We start from the raw sequence: 18,285 nt of genomic DNA, 5'->3' as shown, positions 1-18,285 counted from the left end.
CACACTATCCAAAAGATTGTTAAGTTAATAATAACTTTTGGACATTTTAACTGATAATTCGATTCCATACCAAGGTTATTATAGTTTTGCATTTTTCATTAGTTTTTATTTTTATTTCGTTTTGACTTTTTGTTTTCAAATTCAGTTTAGTTTTAATTTTTTGAAAATGCTTAGTTTTAGTTTAGTTTTTATTAGTTTTAGTCTTTTTTTGTAATATGGGTTATTTGTCGGGGGATTCAAAAAGGTCAGAAAAGGTATTGTGTAATAATAACTCAACAAAAAACATCATACAATTTTAGAAATATGTATTCACAATGTATTAAACAATAACACCAGCACATAAAATGTAGCCTACATATGGTCATAAATATGTACTGTCTACCCAAGACGCTGCAGTAAGTGCAACATGTGTAAGTGACATGTTTCAGGAAAAAAACCTAAATAGCCAACAGACTAAAGAAGACATGCATGAACAGGTGTTTTGAACTTTGGTTCGAATAAAGTGGCAAACTTTTTGAAGTCAATCGAGTCACACAGTCGTGTAGACATCCCAGTATCAATCCACATATTAACCCACGCTTCCTCCCGCTTTTGGTGCTCCTGCGTATGTACTATCCAGCAGCTATTGGGTCGCCGGTGAAAGCCCTCCTGTAGTGTTCTCTGTCCTGCTGTTGTCTCTGTCATGCTGCCTGGCCCTGTACCCATACATCCATGCCCTGTACTGGGGTTAGCTTCTGTTTCGGGGAAAGGGGGCTTTGCGTTCTCCTTTACCTTGTTAAGGTAAGCTAGGTTAGCCTCCTAGCTTGTGTGCGCTTCTCAAATGTACTTTCAAATTCGTGGGATTTTTCCCTGTAATAAATTGTCCACATATTTTACCACCTTCCACTGCAAGGCACTTGCTTTTATCTGACACAGTCATAATCAAATAGGACTGCCGCTTTCTTCCGACTTTTGTTACCGCCATGATGCTAGGCGAGGGGCACGAACATGTTGTGTTCAAGTTGACATGGAATGTTGGAATTTCTGGGTTCCCAGTCGGAAACTATACATGTCTACGGGAAATGTCATGGTCGGAAAGATATAACGTTATTTGCTCTATGAAAGACATCGACAAAGACGAAAACTAAGGACATTACAGTTTTAGTTATCGTTTTTTTGTAATGCCTCATTTTTATTGAGATGTGGAAACACAGCAACATTGTTAAAAAGAAGTGGGATGGGGCAAGAAACAAACAATCAGAGATGTTTAAAACAAACCTTCAGGTTAACAGTGAATGATTTTAAACATCCATCACAGTTTCAGACTTCCTGGTCGAACCTTGATCTAATGTAGCTGCACCCAGATTAAGGGAGTATAATACAAACATACGATACACAATACTTATTAATCCCCCAGGGGGTAACTAAGTGGCACCATACATACAGGACAGACAACAGGTGAGACAATGGGAGAAGACATACACATATCAAGGCAATACAAAAAAGGGGAGAGCACAGCACTTTAATAAATGGTGTAAACGTTAATGTGTACTTTCAAACTGTAGTGAATGAAAAAAAAAAAAGGAAATAACTGATGACAACTTTATCCAATAATGGTTTTAACAATTCATATTTTATTCCATGTGCTTTACAAGGATATAAATAATGGCCAAAATTACAAAAATCAGTGTGCTGGAAGCCCAAGCCTATGTACATAAGTTGGTCAGCAGTGATGTAACCAAATAACCCATTTCAGTTTTCACTCAAAATACAATCTATACAATCTGTTTTCTTTTAATTTCCAACCTTTATTTTGGTACCTTGTTTCCAGTGCCACATACTTTACTTCAAATCCTTTCTTTTCTCTTTTACATTACATGTATGAACAATGAGTTGGCAAAATATCTATGTACATTTTATAATTGGATAACGTCTCATCCAAATAATACAGTAATACTGCGTTTAAAATAGTACATCTGCTAGATAAGAGTAGAGCCCCATGAGAAATGATGAAGGGTTGACCTGACAAGAGTTAGCTAGCCACCTGCAACGTTCACTCTCTTTGTACAAGTATGATCATATAGTTTAGATTTTTTTAAAGGATGGCCATCATTTTCAAGCCTAATGTTTTCATCTCATATCATAGAAAAATAATGTAACATTAAGACAACAGTAGACAAGAATTGCACAAGAATAATCATAATCATCATGGTAATATAATACTCTCATATTAAACATTAAAATGTCGGGCAATACGAATAGAATACTTTTTTTTTTAACGCCAGATGCTGTTTTGTTCACATACTGTAGGTTCATCCGTTATGAGGCACATCTCATTAGGACACACCTGTTGCATCTCCAGCGTGTTGCAGCTAGTCCAATCACATTTACACGCTTGTGCATATATCTCGGTATTATTTTCTGACTTCAAAGAAAAAAGAAAGAAAAAAGAAAGAGCCAGCCAAACGTCCTTAAACCCATGCCAACACTGACACATGCCCAGTGGTGTCTTTAGCGAGTCCATTGTCTGTTACCAACAGATGCCCTGTAACCATACTCGGTCTCCATGGAGAAACGGTGACCATCCAAAAGTTCACAGGTCACACGTCCCAGTTGGGCGCGTTAAACAGATCCTGCTGTAGTTGCAGAAACTTGAGGCTGCTTTCAAATAAGTGTACATTCAGAGCAGACCGTCATCTGTCAAGATGACGGTCTGTTAGTGTGTATAAGTGTCTGTCATGTTTACTGTGTCAAGTATCATATGGATGAATGATGTTAAAATGTGGTAGTCAACCTTAAACACTGTGGAGTAGCATCCATGTTTGTAGTCCTTTTGTAGTCCATTTTGCATTGTGTGTGTGACAAGGTCCGTGTTTAGGGCTGGCTACATTCTTTGCATTCCACAGTAATAGACATGAGCGTCCGGCATTGCCCTGCAAATGAGATGACATCACTTATCGAGAGAGCCCTCACACCCCGCCTCTCCACCGGCCCACTGCTCAGCAAATCCAAAATGGCCACCATGCGTCTCATAAGCCACATGCGAAACCTTTTACATACAAGATTTTTTCCCCGTGAAATAAAATAAGGTTTATGGCCAGGGAAATTTGGTCAAAAATAATTCTGAACACATACACACACACATGTGCTGAAAAGGATGCTAGAAAAAGCAACAACAAAAAACCCTACTACTTCCTGTTTCACAGGACAAGATTAAAGTTGTTTGTCAAAGAAATTCACAAGTTCGTTAGTATTTTCAAAAAAATAATCTTATATAAAGAATCAAAAAGTTGAAATACATTCTAGTAGCCTGCTGGATGAACCAGTTTGAGTCAAAGTTAGACTGTGCTACATCACCTCTCCTGTAATTCAGCTCTCCTTTTTGATTAAAAAATGTCTAAAAAGTCTGAACTTTCCTCCAGTTGTCATGTTTCGACAACAGCCCTCCTCATTGTCAGCTCCCACACTGGGCTTAACAGACAGCTAAAACACTGTCACAGCTTTTAGCAGTATTCTGGTTGCAAATCTCATTCAAGTTGTCAGGGGGCAGTTGGACAAAGGGGCTGAAATGTTAAGAGAAGCGAGGGATGGAGGCAGTCAGAGGAGAAAAAATAGGAGAGACGAAGCCAAACGGTTGCACCCATCAACAGGAAGAAAAAAAACAAGAAGCTGAAAGCAGAACAACCAAAGGGTTGACTGCTGACCGACAAACAGGAAGTGGAAAAATGGAGCTGACCATTCCCCCTACAGGTGGAGACAGAGAAGTGCACCACAGCCCTGGTTTCAAAGGTCATGCGCCAGCCCTGCAGGCAGGAGGATGGGGCCCGGGCCAAAGAGGGGGAGAGCAGAAACAAAGAGAAAAAGAGACAAGGAGAAAGAAGAGAGATAGCGCAGCGCCAAACGTCATCATGCAGTGGACAGGCTCGTCTAACGGGGGCGGGATGTTTTGTTTTTTTTATTTTTCAGCCGGTGAGGTGACGCGGCGGCGTGCGTCGCTCTTGCCCAACTCCGGGGCGGGGCCCCAGTACAGGGCAACCTCTGAAAGGCACACACACACAGGAGTGGACAAGGCGGGTGTATGTTAGAAAATAGTGGTCTCATACTTGGTGTTGACTCCTCTCTTGGCCTCCTGACCCGGCTCCACAATCCATGGCACGTTGGCGTGGCCCTTCTGGTCCATGGACGGCTGCTCCATCTGATGCAGACAGACATGGAAAAGGAGAGGAAGCAGAGAGAAGTCGGAAAAAGAATTATAAAAATACTACACATTGATTGTATACTTCTTTAGGATGCAGGATACAAACAATTCATTATGACACATTTTCAATGCAAACGGCTGTTTCTGTTGGAAATCAACATTTTTCACACTGTAGGGGCAATTTTCTGATACAATTTCATGCTAATAAAGTCAGTAAAAAAACAGAGTGAGACGGTAGAAGGAATGAGATGGAGGATGTGCTGCTTACGAAGTAATGTCATGGAAAATAACTGAAATGTAAGAGGGAGCTGAGAAAGCAGAACACGGATCATGGACAGAAATTAATTTCCCGTATCTGTACATTTCTAAATGCAAGATCCTGCTGGTCCTGAACGATTGCAATAACCACGTGCTGTATTTGCAGCAGTGCACTTCCTGTACATCCTAGTTGTTTCAATTATCAAAGAGCTGTGGACTTTGTCTGTTGCTGCCACTGTGAAGCTATTGCAGATTCTGAGCTGAGAAACAAACCAAACAATCTACATTACTTTCAAAAATACCCCCACGTCAACCAATCAAGCTGCTGCTGAGGGTGTTTTTCCCTACAATCTATTGGTTTTTGTCTATTTTATCTAATCTATTTTTTTAGTGATTTTCAGGTGACTTAGAGGAGGGGAGACCGGACTTTGAGAGCTGCAGTTTTGACAGTAGAAGACTAAATTTCTCCTTGCACACATTGTCCAATTATGTATATTATGTACAAATATATATTAAATGTAATGTTCATATTTTATAAGCATTAAAGATCTACTTCTGGAGTAAATAGGGTTGAGTTCTGCATTACACTGACAGAACAATGTTTCTCTTAGTATCTTGTCTCAACACTGCTACAGCAACAATACGGAAACTAACTATAATATTAATCCAGTTCTCTATCCTCTCCCTCACGCTCGGACAACCACAGCAATAATCTTGTTAGGGGGTTACAGGATTACAAAACAAACACACTTTCGATCTCACAGCAGCACGACACCATCATGCTTAGTGAAGAACTCGTTCAGAGCATCATCAGGATTAGTCTCAAATTCATCAACCACACATTGAATGAATTGAATCACAGTAAATCAACCACTAAATGAACCATGCCCGCAACCTCAGTTATCCAAGCTGATGCAAAACATGCCGTTTTGCAATGGGAGTCTATTGAGCTTAGAACATTTGAACCCTTTCTTGGCACACTGCGTACACTCTGGTACTGCAGTCTTCTTTAGATGACCCTTTAAAATGTCAACTGCCTTGTTAAGATAAAGATGTAGATGAGTGGATCAGAAGGAAAAACACTCCAAGCATTCAATGGAGGTTTAATGGACCGAGTGTTTTAATAAACATTAAGCTAACTTTAAAGGAGTGGTTATTGCTTCAAACACTTCTTATTTACCATCTAGAACGTGTATCTTTAAGGAGGCAGTGTATCCCCATGCAGGGGTGGAATCAGTGCAGTGGGGCACATAAAAACTGACTGAGGCACTAAAGTCGACTGCTTTCAGCTCTGTAAAAGCTGTAAAAAAATGAAATGGGTTGGCTTTGCAAGACTGGTTGAAGTCTCACATCTGTTTTATTTTAATGTAAATGTTGATATGGAGATAGCGGGTAGTAACTGTAGAATGAGAGACACAAATACTCACTGCAAACACACCACACAAGGATGCAGAGTGAGTTGAATAAAAGCGACAGAATAAAATGGAAGCACTTACAAACGCCGCTTTCTCCTTGACTAAAAGAAAATAATGTGGAAATAAAGGATAAGAGAAGGAAAAGCAAGGAGGACCTGTGACTGAGCTTTGTGAGGAAGATGGAAGAGTCGAGGGGGAGGAAGAGGAGGGTGGAGAGGAGGCCGGTGAGGGGTGTAAATGTGGCCCAGTGACCAGCGGCTGACGGGGGACATGATGACCTACAGGGGCAGAGGTCATATACAGGTCAAAGTGGGCCAGCTCAGCAACAGCAACACCCAACACAACAAAGCAGCAAGGCAAAACCACAGCGGTGACAGAGCAGCTGCATGGCAACAGGGAAAGGCAACAACACTCCAAAAACCATGGCAACAACATGGCAGCAAAGTTATTGACCTGGCAACAGGGTGGGGCAGCAGCATTATTGCAATACAGCAAAACTAAATCAAGAGTAGGCCATCTTACGCCACATTTATATAGCGACTCCTGCATGGAAAAAACACTCCCAGCATGACGAATATGGCACAGCAACTGTGCAAAACATCACTCTGCAAAAGCATCTTCACAAGCCAGACTCATATTCAAATTTCAAATGTTTTTTCTTTTAAGTGCTCATATTATGCTCATTTTCAGGTTCATAATTGTATTTAGAGGTTGTACCAGAATAGGTTTACATGGTTTAATTTTCAAAAAACACCATATTTTTGTTGTACTGCACATTGCTGCGGCTCCTCTTTTCACCCTGTGTGTTGAGCTCTCTGTTTTAGATACAGAGTGAGGCATCACACTTCTGTTCCATCTTCGTTGGGAGTCGCACATGTGCAGTAGCTAGGTAAGTACTGCTAGCTAGTCAGTTGCAGAGTATGAGGGCGTGCCACGCTAGCAGCTAGGCGAGCATTATAACGTGTGTTACAAAGTGACGTTTGTCACAGAAGTAAAGGCTGGACTACAATAGAGCTGTTTGGAGCAGTTTGTGAACAATGTTTTTTTCTGGAAGATGGTAAGTCCCTATGGGGTGGACTTTGGGCTTTTTCACTTTGTAAACCTATAACATGCACAAAAATATATATAACACAATAAAGGAAAGGGAAAAAGCCAAAAATAATATGAGCACTTTAAGTTATTAAAAATTCTGCCAATGTTGTGAGATGTCTTTGTTGTTCTAGAGGGTTTTTCTTTACAGAAAGTGTACATTTAAAGAGGCGCTATGCAGTTTTGGCCATTTCTTCGCTGTTTTCTCGCTTTTTGCTCGCAGGTTTCTCTATAGAGCTCTGCCTACAGCTTTGGAATAGATATTTGGCAGCTCCTATGTTTACTTGTGTCTGCCGTTTCCTCTTTCTCTGTTCCTCCGACAATGCTTTCCTAGCTTTCTGCTTCTTTTTTGCCGGCTCAGCCATGATGATAGTTTGAAAAACTCCATCGCTACCTTGTTAGCCGGTTCCAGGCGTATGTGTGGAGTGCCGTGAAGCAATTTGTTACATCGCAAGACCTGATATCATGCGATACTTTCTGATGCTGTGGCCGGCGGCTCACCGGCCGAAAAGTTGCAAGGGTGCTTTTTCTGCTCACAGGCGCTAGGGGGGAGCGAGACGACCACCATTCAACCCGAAAAAAGTCATATAACCATTCCAATGACTCCGAAGCTGTTCAGTTAAGGTTAATTAAGCTAAACAAACTGCATAGTTCCCCTTTAAGGCTCCTAGCCAAGAACCTCAACCAGCTGCTTGGAAACAAGCTATTTTCACTTCACTGGGAGGTTTTTTCATGACTTGAGACATGAGAAACTATGATTGTAAAACTCAATCATGTAGGCTTAGGATCATGTATTTCAATCCGTTTTGAAGCTACACTACCATTACAGTAACATGCCGATGCTGATCAAAGACAATAGTCATATCAGACACAGTCACACTCATAAAGGAAAGTTAAGAGAAAGTCGAGGGAGATTTACAAGCAGATATGCTCACATAACAAACACACACACATCATACAAATTAAAATAGGAGGGTGTGGAGAAACAGATACTTGTGGGCAGAAAAACAAAGCAACGGTATTTTAAAGCACAGGGGGCTTTAGAGGTGCTGTGGGTTGGAGATTATGGCTGGCAGGTGGCAGAAATATTAAGTGAATCCTGCAGTGTCTTAGCCCTGCTGCACACCACAAGCCATTAACCACACACACACACACACACACACACACACACACACACACACACACACAGAGGAAAAAGGCAATTAATGGTTAATGTAACGTTTGCAGAGTCAGCAGATTGAGTGTATACATGCCATCGTCCATCATCTCTGTAGGCACAGGACCCCACACACACACACACACACACACACACACACACACACACACACACACAGGAGAGCGAACACACAAACACTACATGCGTTCTTTTCTATCTTTTCCCCCCCTTCTGTCTTTCCTCACCGTCTCACGTCTCCCTCTAACTTTAGAAAGTGAGACCATTCCTCTGAAGCCACCGATTCTCCTCTATCACCATCTCTTTCTCCCATGACTCACAGTATGTAAATGGACCTACATTTGGTCTATAAGCACACTGATATAGCAGCCACTGTAACTCTATACCAGGTCCACAAGACACGTGTGCTGCCGGCTGATGCGTGTCAGTGGAGGAGGGAAGTGTGTTAGCGTGACTATTTTAAAGCTCTGTCGGGGGTTAATGGGAGGTTGAAAGGTTTAGAGATAGACTTTATGACGCTGTGGTTGTAGAAAGGCCACACACACACACACACACACACACACACACACACAAGTATGTGGGACACAAGTATCTAATATTACAAAGCTTGGGAGGGTATTAAACAACTGTTAAAGGGACCCTGTGGCATTTTTTTTATCATGAGCTGTGTTTCTGTGGGTGGGTCCTTGTTTTGTTTGTATGATTGTATAGCCAATTTAACTCTATTCCATCGATTGCGGTAACACGCAAGGAAGCATAGCAATTTGCCAACAAAGGCAGTGAAGATGAAGACTGCAAGCTAGCAAAGTATGGATTTAAACAATGCCTGATTTAAAAAAATAAAAATCTGCTTTGCAAATGTTTGAGGAAGGAAATGTATTCAACTTGAAACAGAACTATTGTATGTTTACAAGAAAATACTCCAGAGGGCACTCTTATGTACTGAAAGCTGGCATAAAATCTCTGGTCAGACTCATAATCCTAATAAACTACATTTTGATCAGATAACTCCAAAACAAAAATCTAAATTAAGTCAATTAATCTCCATTTTTAGACAAGGTTCTTGTATCGCTGCTTCTGTTGGGACATTTAACAATGAGAACTGTGGAGTTATTTGTTAAACTGGAAAAAAAGAATGTTTTAAGAAAAAAATATTTTTTTGTATTTTTCAAAGTAAGGTATTAGGCAAGTTTGTGTCGGTGCTGTACCTGAAACAGAATTTTCAAGTTTGGGCCGAATATTTGGGGGGGCACAGTCTGTGGAATATATTGGATTTCAACATTGGTTTCGTCCCAGGCAAACATTTTAGTATTCTGGGAAGATGGTAGACATCTTTGAAATCATGAAAATTCCACTAAAGATATAAGTAAAAAAAATGTTTAGATTCTTCCTTTAAGGTTTGAGTAGGGAACAATGTGTGAACGAATTAAGGAGCAACATTTGAAGTGCTGAGGTCACATATAGGGCTAGGGATGTGCCGGTATCATATTCTAATGCTACGTTTATCGTGGCCAAAAATGCCCCAGTAAATAGTATTATCACGAGAATCTTTCCTTAATTACTACTATTAGTGCTAAAATATAGTGAAGTTACTTCACACCCTGATCACTTTGATTTGATCAAACCTAACAAAATAAACAGTGATGTGTGGTATTGCAGCTTTGTAGGACTTAACATCAAATACACTGTAAACAAAAGCAGGTCTGTGTAGATTCTATGCACCCATTGCAGTTTGGGTGTTGCTCAGACACATACTCCATCAGAGACCCCAGCATTTTGATGAGGCTCTGATGGACTGAAATGTCAATAACTTAATTCTCCATGCAAGGCTGCAGTATGTAGGAGTCTTCCACATGAGGATTCTTTATCTTCTTGCACACACAGAGTGAGGTGAGCCAAGCCAGCCTTCCCAGAGCCCTATGCAAACAGGCCTCATCAATCAGCCCAGTGTGTAAGAGACTGCAGGGACAGGGAGACCGAATGGACGCTTAACAGATCAAATATCCACCTAGACCTCTGCCACAGTGTCCGCTGAGCCAAGACACAAAACACAAGCGTTCCAGGATAAACCCCGTAAACCAAACTGAGAGTTGAAAACGCATTCAAGCAAGGATGAGAGACCGGAATGAATCAGAGCAGAGGGATGGAAATTATGGACACATTCAAGTGTAAATGGGACAGAGTTAATGGGATGCTGGTTAGATTTGAAAGGTTTTATCAGAAGTGAAAATCCATCTTAAAACACAATTCTTCTATTCTTTAATAAATAATCATGCACTGTATATTACTTAAAAGAGCATATTTATCTTGAGTTTATTATGAAGCAGCTATAAGATGTAGAGAATTCAGTTCATAAAAATGTTATCAACTACTCTGCAAGAAACTTAGGTTCACAAGGCACAACCGCTTCTTTTAACCAAAATTCTTCACATCTAGATCACCAAAATGTTGCTGATGTAAATTTCAGTTTAGGATGGATTTTCCTTTCAAACAGTAGTGTGGCTGGCTGTGCTACAGCAATGCTTACAGATTTGCGGATGTTGACTCGAGGTTTGGGGACAGGTTTGCTGGGCTTGCTGTCAAAGCTCTCAGGCAGTGTGGATGATCCATGGCCGCTCTTTCTGGCCTGCAGGGCCAGCTGGTAGGCCACCTCGAAGGCCTGGCCGAGTGTCAGAATGATCTCATACGCCAGGTTCTGACAAGAGGTTGAAGGCAAAAACACAGCAGTGAGAATACAAAGTGATATTATAGGAACTATGAATATGATATTTGCTTTTAAACACACAGACACAGTGTCAGTACTGACCACATCAAAAGCAGTGAAGACGTGGCAGTAGTGGTGACTGGACTTGAGGTCTTTGGTGATGTAGGCAAATGTAGACAGATCCTCTGGATCCTGAGCCGCACACGAGATGTTACGAATCTCATGTTCTGCTATGATGTTCTGCAGAGAGAGAAAGAGAAAGGGAAGAAAGAGAGAGAGAAAAACAGAGGCAGAAAGATAAAGAGGTGCAGAGAGAGATTGTTGATTATCTCCAGTGAGCCACTTCATCGAAAAACAAATCTGATTTATTATACATCTAATTTCACACATTCCAAAACCATAATCACAGTAGCACAATGTTGGGTTTTAGAGTTTTCTGGAGTCACTGAGTTGGAATGTGTTCTCTGGTAATGTCACTGGAGAACAGTCTTGTCTTTGTGTTTTGTTAATTAAAGTCCCAGTGCAGTGAATTACAGAACATCAAAGCCCGAAAGAAAGTTTTACTGAGGGATAACATTAGCAAAACATATTTTGTTCTTATACTGCAACGTGACATCATGATTTCGCGTAAACATACACGCCACTTTCTAAAGCCAAGTGGTGTGTTATCTGTACACATTTTGAGCTTGCCGCGTGTATGTCTACGCCACGTGTATGTCTGCCGTATACAGCACGTTGCATTTTGAGCTATCCGTGTGTATGTCTACGCCGTATTGAGAATGAGGACATACGTCATTTGGGAGGTGTCTGATCCACCATTTTGGGTTTCCTACGCTATCGGTTGCCAGGGGCAACAGTGTAAGAGCGACACAGAGACGGAGCAGGAAAGACGGCTCGAGGAATTAGCATCATCGCGAACGGGTTGGGTTTAGGAAAAGAAGAACGGGACGGTTGGGTTTAGGAAAAGAAGAACGGGACGGTTGGGTTTAGGAAAACAATAACGGGACGCGGGACAACAACGGCACGGTTGGGTTTAGGAAAAGAAGAAAGCGACGGTTGGGTTTAGGAAACATGACGCGATCCCCGGTCTCCTGGGTGAAAGTCCTATGTTGTTTGACCCATCCACCACCCTGACCAACCTCCCTACGTGGATTTTCGGGCTTTCATACTACTCGCTACGGCGTAAATTGACACGCAATCGCAAGGTAATGTAAGTCAATGGAGGCCAAACGGCGTTGATAAACACGCTGAAAAGCGATTATGCGGCTTGATAACACGCCAAAATGACATACGAATTGGCGTGTCATACATAGAGCCACTTCATGAGATCAGTCTGCATACTGGATGGTTTTATCTTTGGCTTTGATTCTAGAAAAATATATCAGCCTATTGATTGTTTTTTTTAAGGAAAGTAAGAACAACTCCCTCTAGTTTTTGTACACTGGAACAGCAGATAGATAAGTAGAGAGAATAGAGAAGATTTACTACTTTCACAAAATGACCCAGAGAGATGAATCCAGGAGAAGCCACTGTCCCTTTTTGATTTCCCTTTATGGTGTGCCTTATCCCCTTAATGTATTTATTATCTGTATTATTATTTCTTCCCTTGTGTCAATCTCTATTTGATACTGTTACAAGTTACAGTAGGATCTGAGGTCTGGAAAACTGGGATGTAGATTTTGCAAACTGGTCGGCTGCTAAATATCAGGAACATACTGGGGCATGTCTCTAAGCAGGCTAAGTGGCGATGCAAAATGAGTTTGATTGCCTGATGGCCATGCTAGAGGCAGTACCAGCACATTTCATCTCATATCTGTGTTCTGAAACCATGTAGAGCCGAGGGAAGAGAAAAGTATGTCTGTCTGACTAACTAACTAATTAAAATGTTTTGGCAAAGACAGGCACAGCGCATAGAAGAAATAACTTCGCAGGAAGGTGTCACCAGCTGGCCACCGTGTCATCATTTTTGGCTTTAACTTTAATATCTAAATCTGTCTGTGTAAATTGTTATGTATTGGCCTCCTTACTTAAGTCTGTGCTCTGTGCAGTGCTGCCTGAGGAAGAATTTGAAATGTATTCAATATCTGCAAAGAATGCTCATCTTTTGCTGTGTGTATGTATGCTCTTATGCATAACAGATGCTTAAAGTAATACCTTTTTGCAAGCAAGCTGCTTATAATCTTAAAATTGTTTCTCACTGTACCACCTTTATTACCCACCTGAGGAGGATTAGATCCTATTGTCTTACATGTACGCACGGGAATCACTACCTGATAGGAATGACTGACTCCTTAGTGTAAAAATTATTCGCCAGGTCTAAACCGCCTTTACATAATATTAGCAAAGACACAACGACCCAAACTCATTACTCATTCACACATGAAAACATTTATTTTTGTGTGTGTCTAAGTTGGACAGGCTGACACACACTGAGCACCCTTTACTCAAATGTCACTTGGAGGTGATGATAACTGTGAAACTTATTTTTCATAATAATAATAATAATAATAATAATAATAATTCTTTACATTTATATAGCGCTTTATCATAGACACTCAAAGCGCTTCAGGGAGGGGGGCTACTCTCTACCACCACCAATGTGTAGCACCCACCTGGGTGATTCACGGCAGTCTTACGACGCCAGACGCTCATCACACATCAGCTTGGTAACATTAAAACCTTGAAAGATTTTTAAGTTTTTAAACTTTCCATTAAGGATTTAATGAACGGAGTAGGTTGTTATTGCTTTTTCAATAATCCAGCTCATCCATTCCATACTAATTATTGCATGTTTGCCTTTTTTTTTTATTTTTACACCATATAGCAGACATCAGCACTGCAGTGCCGGCCATTTCTGACACCTGTGAATGTCACTCATGCTCGTGTTCAAAAGCCTGTCCTTTCACTTGTTATTTACAGTAGAGGTCACAGGAAGTGAGTGTTACCTTATTTGTGGCGTCAATGAACTTAACTCCTTTGTAGGACACGGAGAGCACGATGGTTGGCACTTTCTTCATCTGTTCTGTCGACTTCTTGGAGTGCAAAAAAAGCAAAACAGAGACAAAACAAGGATGAGAGATGACATGATTTGAGGCATATATTAGCCAAAAAAGTGCACAGGAATCAGTTCCGGTATTGAACGTTCGGTTGGTAGAGATCTCTACTGAATTGAATGACCTTTTATACAAGACTTAATCTATGTCCTAAACGCGTGTGAGAAAAGCAATGACAATTTAAACAGAACTTAAATTGTCAATGCAGCATGAAGTAGATGAGCTGATCGAACAATCTATTGATGACTTCCTCCTTGAAAACTATAGTCAATCCAAATAATCTCCATAGGTCAAGGGTTGTCAGGCACCTAAAAAAGCACAACTGCTTTTGAATTACATTTCTAAATCCAATCTACTATGGCCCTGAAAGTCCAATAAGCCTATTATCTTTTAAGCCACATCAGACTCCGACTGCATGTCTCTCCTCATTCTTTTTAATTACATATTGGCACTTTAACGCGTCTCAATTACCTATATTTAAACTCATTATGCAGTGAGGTGCTGTGGAGAATCGTGTGGTTTACAGCGATGTCAGCATCACCCTCCAAGCTGTCATTCTACCTGCCAAAAGACTTTATATATTCAAAGACACGACATGAGATGAGTCCCTTTCCTGCTTTCTCAGTATCACTTTTAGTCTTTCAACACTTGTCATCTCCTTCTCTCAGTATCCTCATTTCTATCACACTGCCGCCCCTCATTTCTAGCCCTTGTCGAATCTACCCGGTGCTATGCTATCCTTTCCATATCTGTTCCTTTTCTTTGTTCCGTTTCTTTCCTCTTTGCTCACAGTGTGTTGCTGCTGCGGTTCAGCCTTGTCAGGATCAGGTAGTGCTGAAAAGCTGACAAAGACAGCGCTGCCTGACTTCGCTGGCAGATATCCAGCTAGAGGCTGTGAAGTTGGGATTCAAACAGCCACCTCTACCTCCACAGCGGAAAGATGGAGGGACAGATGAAAGGAGGGATGCTGGGAACAGAGGGGAGCGGGTAAGGAAGGAAGGTATGTTCACACGGTAATAAAAGCCAGAAAGATATGATGTGCATCTCATTGCACTTAATTACAACCTTGGTTTGCAGCAAAGGTTTGTCAAACTGAGGAGGGAGAGACGTAGAAGAAAGAAAGATGCCCTCTGATGTGGCAACATAAATATAGAGACAGAAGGAACGAGGGAGGAGGGGAGAGGAACAGAAAGCTTTGCTCATGAATATTAAAACGTATCTTCACACTGCAGCAGCTGAGGATGAGAGAGCGATACGAACCAGAGGAGAGAAGGAGTCAGTGTTACAGTAAAATATGGAAAGAGTGAGGAAGCAGGAAGTATAGATGTGGATAGCAAGAGACAGATAACAGGAAAGGAAGAAAAGGAGAGTTAGCAGCAGAATGACACAAAAGGTGAGAGGAAGAAATGATTTCAGGTGAAAGTGGGGTCATGGGGTATTGAGCCACCCAGGCAAGGATATTAAAAATAAATCCCTCAATAGACTTAATCCACTGTCATGATATTTTAAGTTAATTTAAGTTCTAGTGCGAGTGCACTCAGACTATGAGACTGTGTCCCATATTTAAAAAGGTCCAGAAAGGTTGTTTTTTTGGAGAAAACATTTACATAATACAGCTTTAACTTTTTTTTTTTGTTGTTTTTGTAGCTTCTTTCAGATGTCTTTTTAGCAATGTCGCTGTGTTTCCAGATCTCAGCAATGGTTGTTAATAGCAACAGTAGAAGTAAAGTGTGCTAGGCTGTGCTGTACCCTCATTTTGGCACAAGCATCTTGTGTGGACTCCGTCCCTCTCAGCTCCTTCACCAGCATGGAGCCCAGGTACTGTGGAAAAGACACACAATCATACTTAGTGAATACACTCGAGGAATATAAAGTATGTGAGGGTCTGGGGTTATGGCTGTGTACAAAGGTATCTCTGCCAGACATTCTGGTGGGTCTAACCTTAGAAACTCATGCTGTGCAGCAAACTATTATTCAACTTTATTGTCTAGTTAATATAATTCTAGTGGACATCCCAAGTTTGGTAACAGCAGCAGTGTCTCACATTTCAGAGGCTCGAACCAGGACATTTTTGCACAGTGGTTTGTTGAAGTGGTTGAAATAGCAGGGCTTTGATTCAGCTATGATTTGTTTAGTTTTTTGATAATGCTGAAATTCAAACTAAAGCTGAGCCTATGTTCCCCTATCAGATGAAGAGGTGTCCGACCTACATTTAGACCCTGCTTCATCCCTTGATTATGGTGAAATGTCAGAGCCATCCTGGCTAATGACCAGCAGGCAATGATGCAGCAGAATGCGAAACTAATTCTTGCTGAGGCAAACACCGCTGCCTTAACCAGCATCACTCAAATGTTCCTTCCTCCAAAACAAAAGAGGACTTTTGAATATAGCTAAATTATTTTTTTATTTGTACTTTTCTTTTTATGAAATAAATGGACAAAAATGTTAAGTATGTGTGTGCGTGTGTGTGTGTGTGTGTATTCATTTAATTTATAGTACTTCTGTGACAAATAAACTCCAATATTTTAAGTAATTTATGGATGAAACTTTGTGTTATTACAGCAGAATGTCAATCAGCTTTACTAACACGGATCATCATCATTAAACACACACACACACACACACACACACACACACACACACACAGAGCAGTGATTACATCCACCTTGAAAGGCTCCTAGCGGTACATAAACACCGGAGTCTGGCTGATCCTTCTGTCTGGCACGACTTTGTGGTCAGACAGTCTGCACACGTAGTATCTGATTTAATAAAGAAGCTACTAATGGTGATAGTGTTTTACAGGGACAATGTTTATGTCGACATTAGAGCACTTAATGGGTGTGACATCCTCCATCTTATTCCCCTAACAGGGCTTTTAGTGGATTAAAAGGGAAATATTTACAGCTTTATCTGTTTGACTCTACAGGTAATGACTCCAAGATCAAGGACCAAAATATTATATATATCTGCCTCACAGGATTTATCAAACATTTGATTAGCAATATATTCCTTATGGAGGCAAAACAACCTTTTGGACAAAGTGCTTTGCGTGTTGAGTTACTTTTTATGTAGCAGAGACTCCAGTCGGGGAGTCTGGTCCTTGGTGGATCAGAAGGAGGTCATGTGGGCATGTTAATAATTTGTCTTGACTCAAGCTAACAATCTTAAATCGTTGTTTTAGCAGGGTTGCTGGAAGTTATCCTAGAAATTGTATTACAGCTGCAGACAAGACCAGTGCTGTCTGGTGTACCGTGTCTCCGTTGCAGCAATTGTTGGTGTACACAAACACACAAGCTTTTTATGAGTTCCAAATGAAATTCAAAGATGTCCGTAACATAACAAGACGAAGACAGTTCTGTGAGGCTGTATATAGGCACAGTGGTGCTTTAAACTAACTGCTAACATCAGCATGCTAACTTGGTCACAGTGACAATGATTACAAAGCACAACTGAGACTGATGGCAAAGTCATTAGTTTTTAGTCATAAACCAAGCTGCAATTCAATACCAGGAAGAATTCCCTAATATTTTGTGTATTTGATACGTCTACATAAGCTTTTAGATTCATATAAAAGAACACATCGACTCATTGTCGAGATAACATTGGCTGTTAATGATGTAGAGCGTGGTAATGATGTTAGAATTTCTGCAGGGTTTTACTGGAAATGGATTTGTAATAACTTCAGATATTATTTTCAGGCTCTGGTCGTAAAGCTGACATAATAAAGTTAGGGTGCCGTCTGAGGTAGTGCTGAAAGTGGAGGAGAGTGGTTTGTTTTTTTAGAGCCTGGAATAAAAAATGCTGTGCTGATGCATCCTTTATTCTGTTCTTTTGGCTTTTTACAATCACTTTTTCTCTATTAACACAAACACAATACACTCCTCTCTTTGCTCTCTCTCTCTCTCTCTCTCTCATCACTGTCTTATCCATTTCATTTATTCTTATTCACTCCATCTCCCTCCAGCTTGCCAATATTCACAGTGAGCGATCTGCCTTTTCCTCTGTTTTGGCTCTCGCTCATTTATCTGGCTTTCTGAGCCGTTCGGAGCCCGTTGTCCTGGGACAGCGAGCGTTAGAGATGTTGTCATAAATGGCTCCATGAAAGCACCTCCATCCCCCCCCCCCCCCCCTGTTGTGCGTTTCCCATCATCCGCCCAAAACTGTGTCTGTACATCTGTCAGAAGCCTAATGGTCCACTCCATGTTGTGTCTATCAATCTGAGGTGAGAAAATTAATAAGGGGAGATTTTTGACTGAGGGAAGACGCGCTCTTGGGATACCTATCTCTTATTCACAGGCTCTATCTGATCTTTTCTTGATTTCATTCATATTTGATTTGAGGATCACATTTGATTTCTCATCTCCCCTTCTTATTTGTTCAAACTGGAATTTTTTATCCCTCTTAAACTATCCTTT

The 18,285-nt window shown here is 40.9% G+C and overlaps 1 protein-coding gene across 10 annotated transcripts in view; it reads right to left on the bottom strand.

Annotated features, from left to right (window-relative positions):
• Positions 1–1,592: 1,592 nt before the first annotated feature.
• anks1b (ankyrin repeat and sterile alpha motif domain containing 1B) overlaps positions 1,593–18,285 on the bottom strand; it is a 233,045-nt gene continuing 216,352 nt past the window's right edge. For 9 of the 10 annotated variants that reach the window (XM_031313331.2, XM_031313333.2, XM_031313334.2 and 6 more), the window contains 6 exons: positions 15,620–15,691; positions 13,763–13,849; positions 10,920–11,057; positions 10,641–10,808; positions 4,083–4,174; positions 1,593–2,912 (listed from right to left, as the gene is read on the bottom strand). In XM_031313331.2, the coding sequence (XP_031169191.1) occupies positions 2,864–2,912; positions 4,083–4,174; positions 10,641–10,808; positions 10,920–11,057; positions 13,763–13,849; positions 15,620–15,691 (606 nt within the window). In that variant the 3' untranslated portion in view covers positions 1,593–2,863. The remainder of the gene's footprint in view (positions 2,913–4,082; positions 4,175–10,640; positions 10,809–10,919; positions 11,058–13,762; positions 13,850–15,619; positions 15,692–18,285) is intronic. The other variant, XM_031313332.2, reaches the window with a different exon arrangement.

Source organism: Sander lucioperca, chromosome 20 (genome assembly GCF_008315115.2).
Source record: "Sander lucioperca isolate FBNREF2018 chromosome 20, SLUC_FBN_1.2, whole genome shotgun sequence".
Classification (NCBI taxonomy): Eukaryota; Metazoa; Chordata; class Actinopteri; order Perciformes; family Percidae; genus Sander; species Sander lucioperca.
Note: the sequence above shows the minus strand (reverse complement) of the source record. Positions and strands in the feature narration are given on the sequence as shown.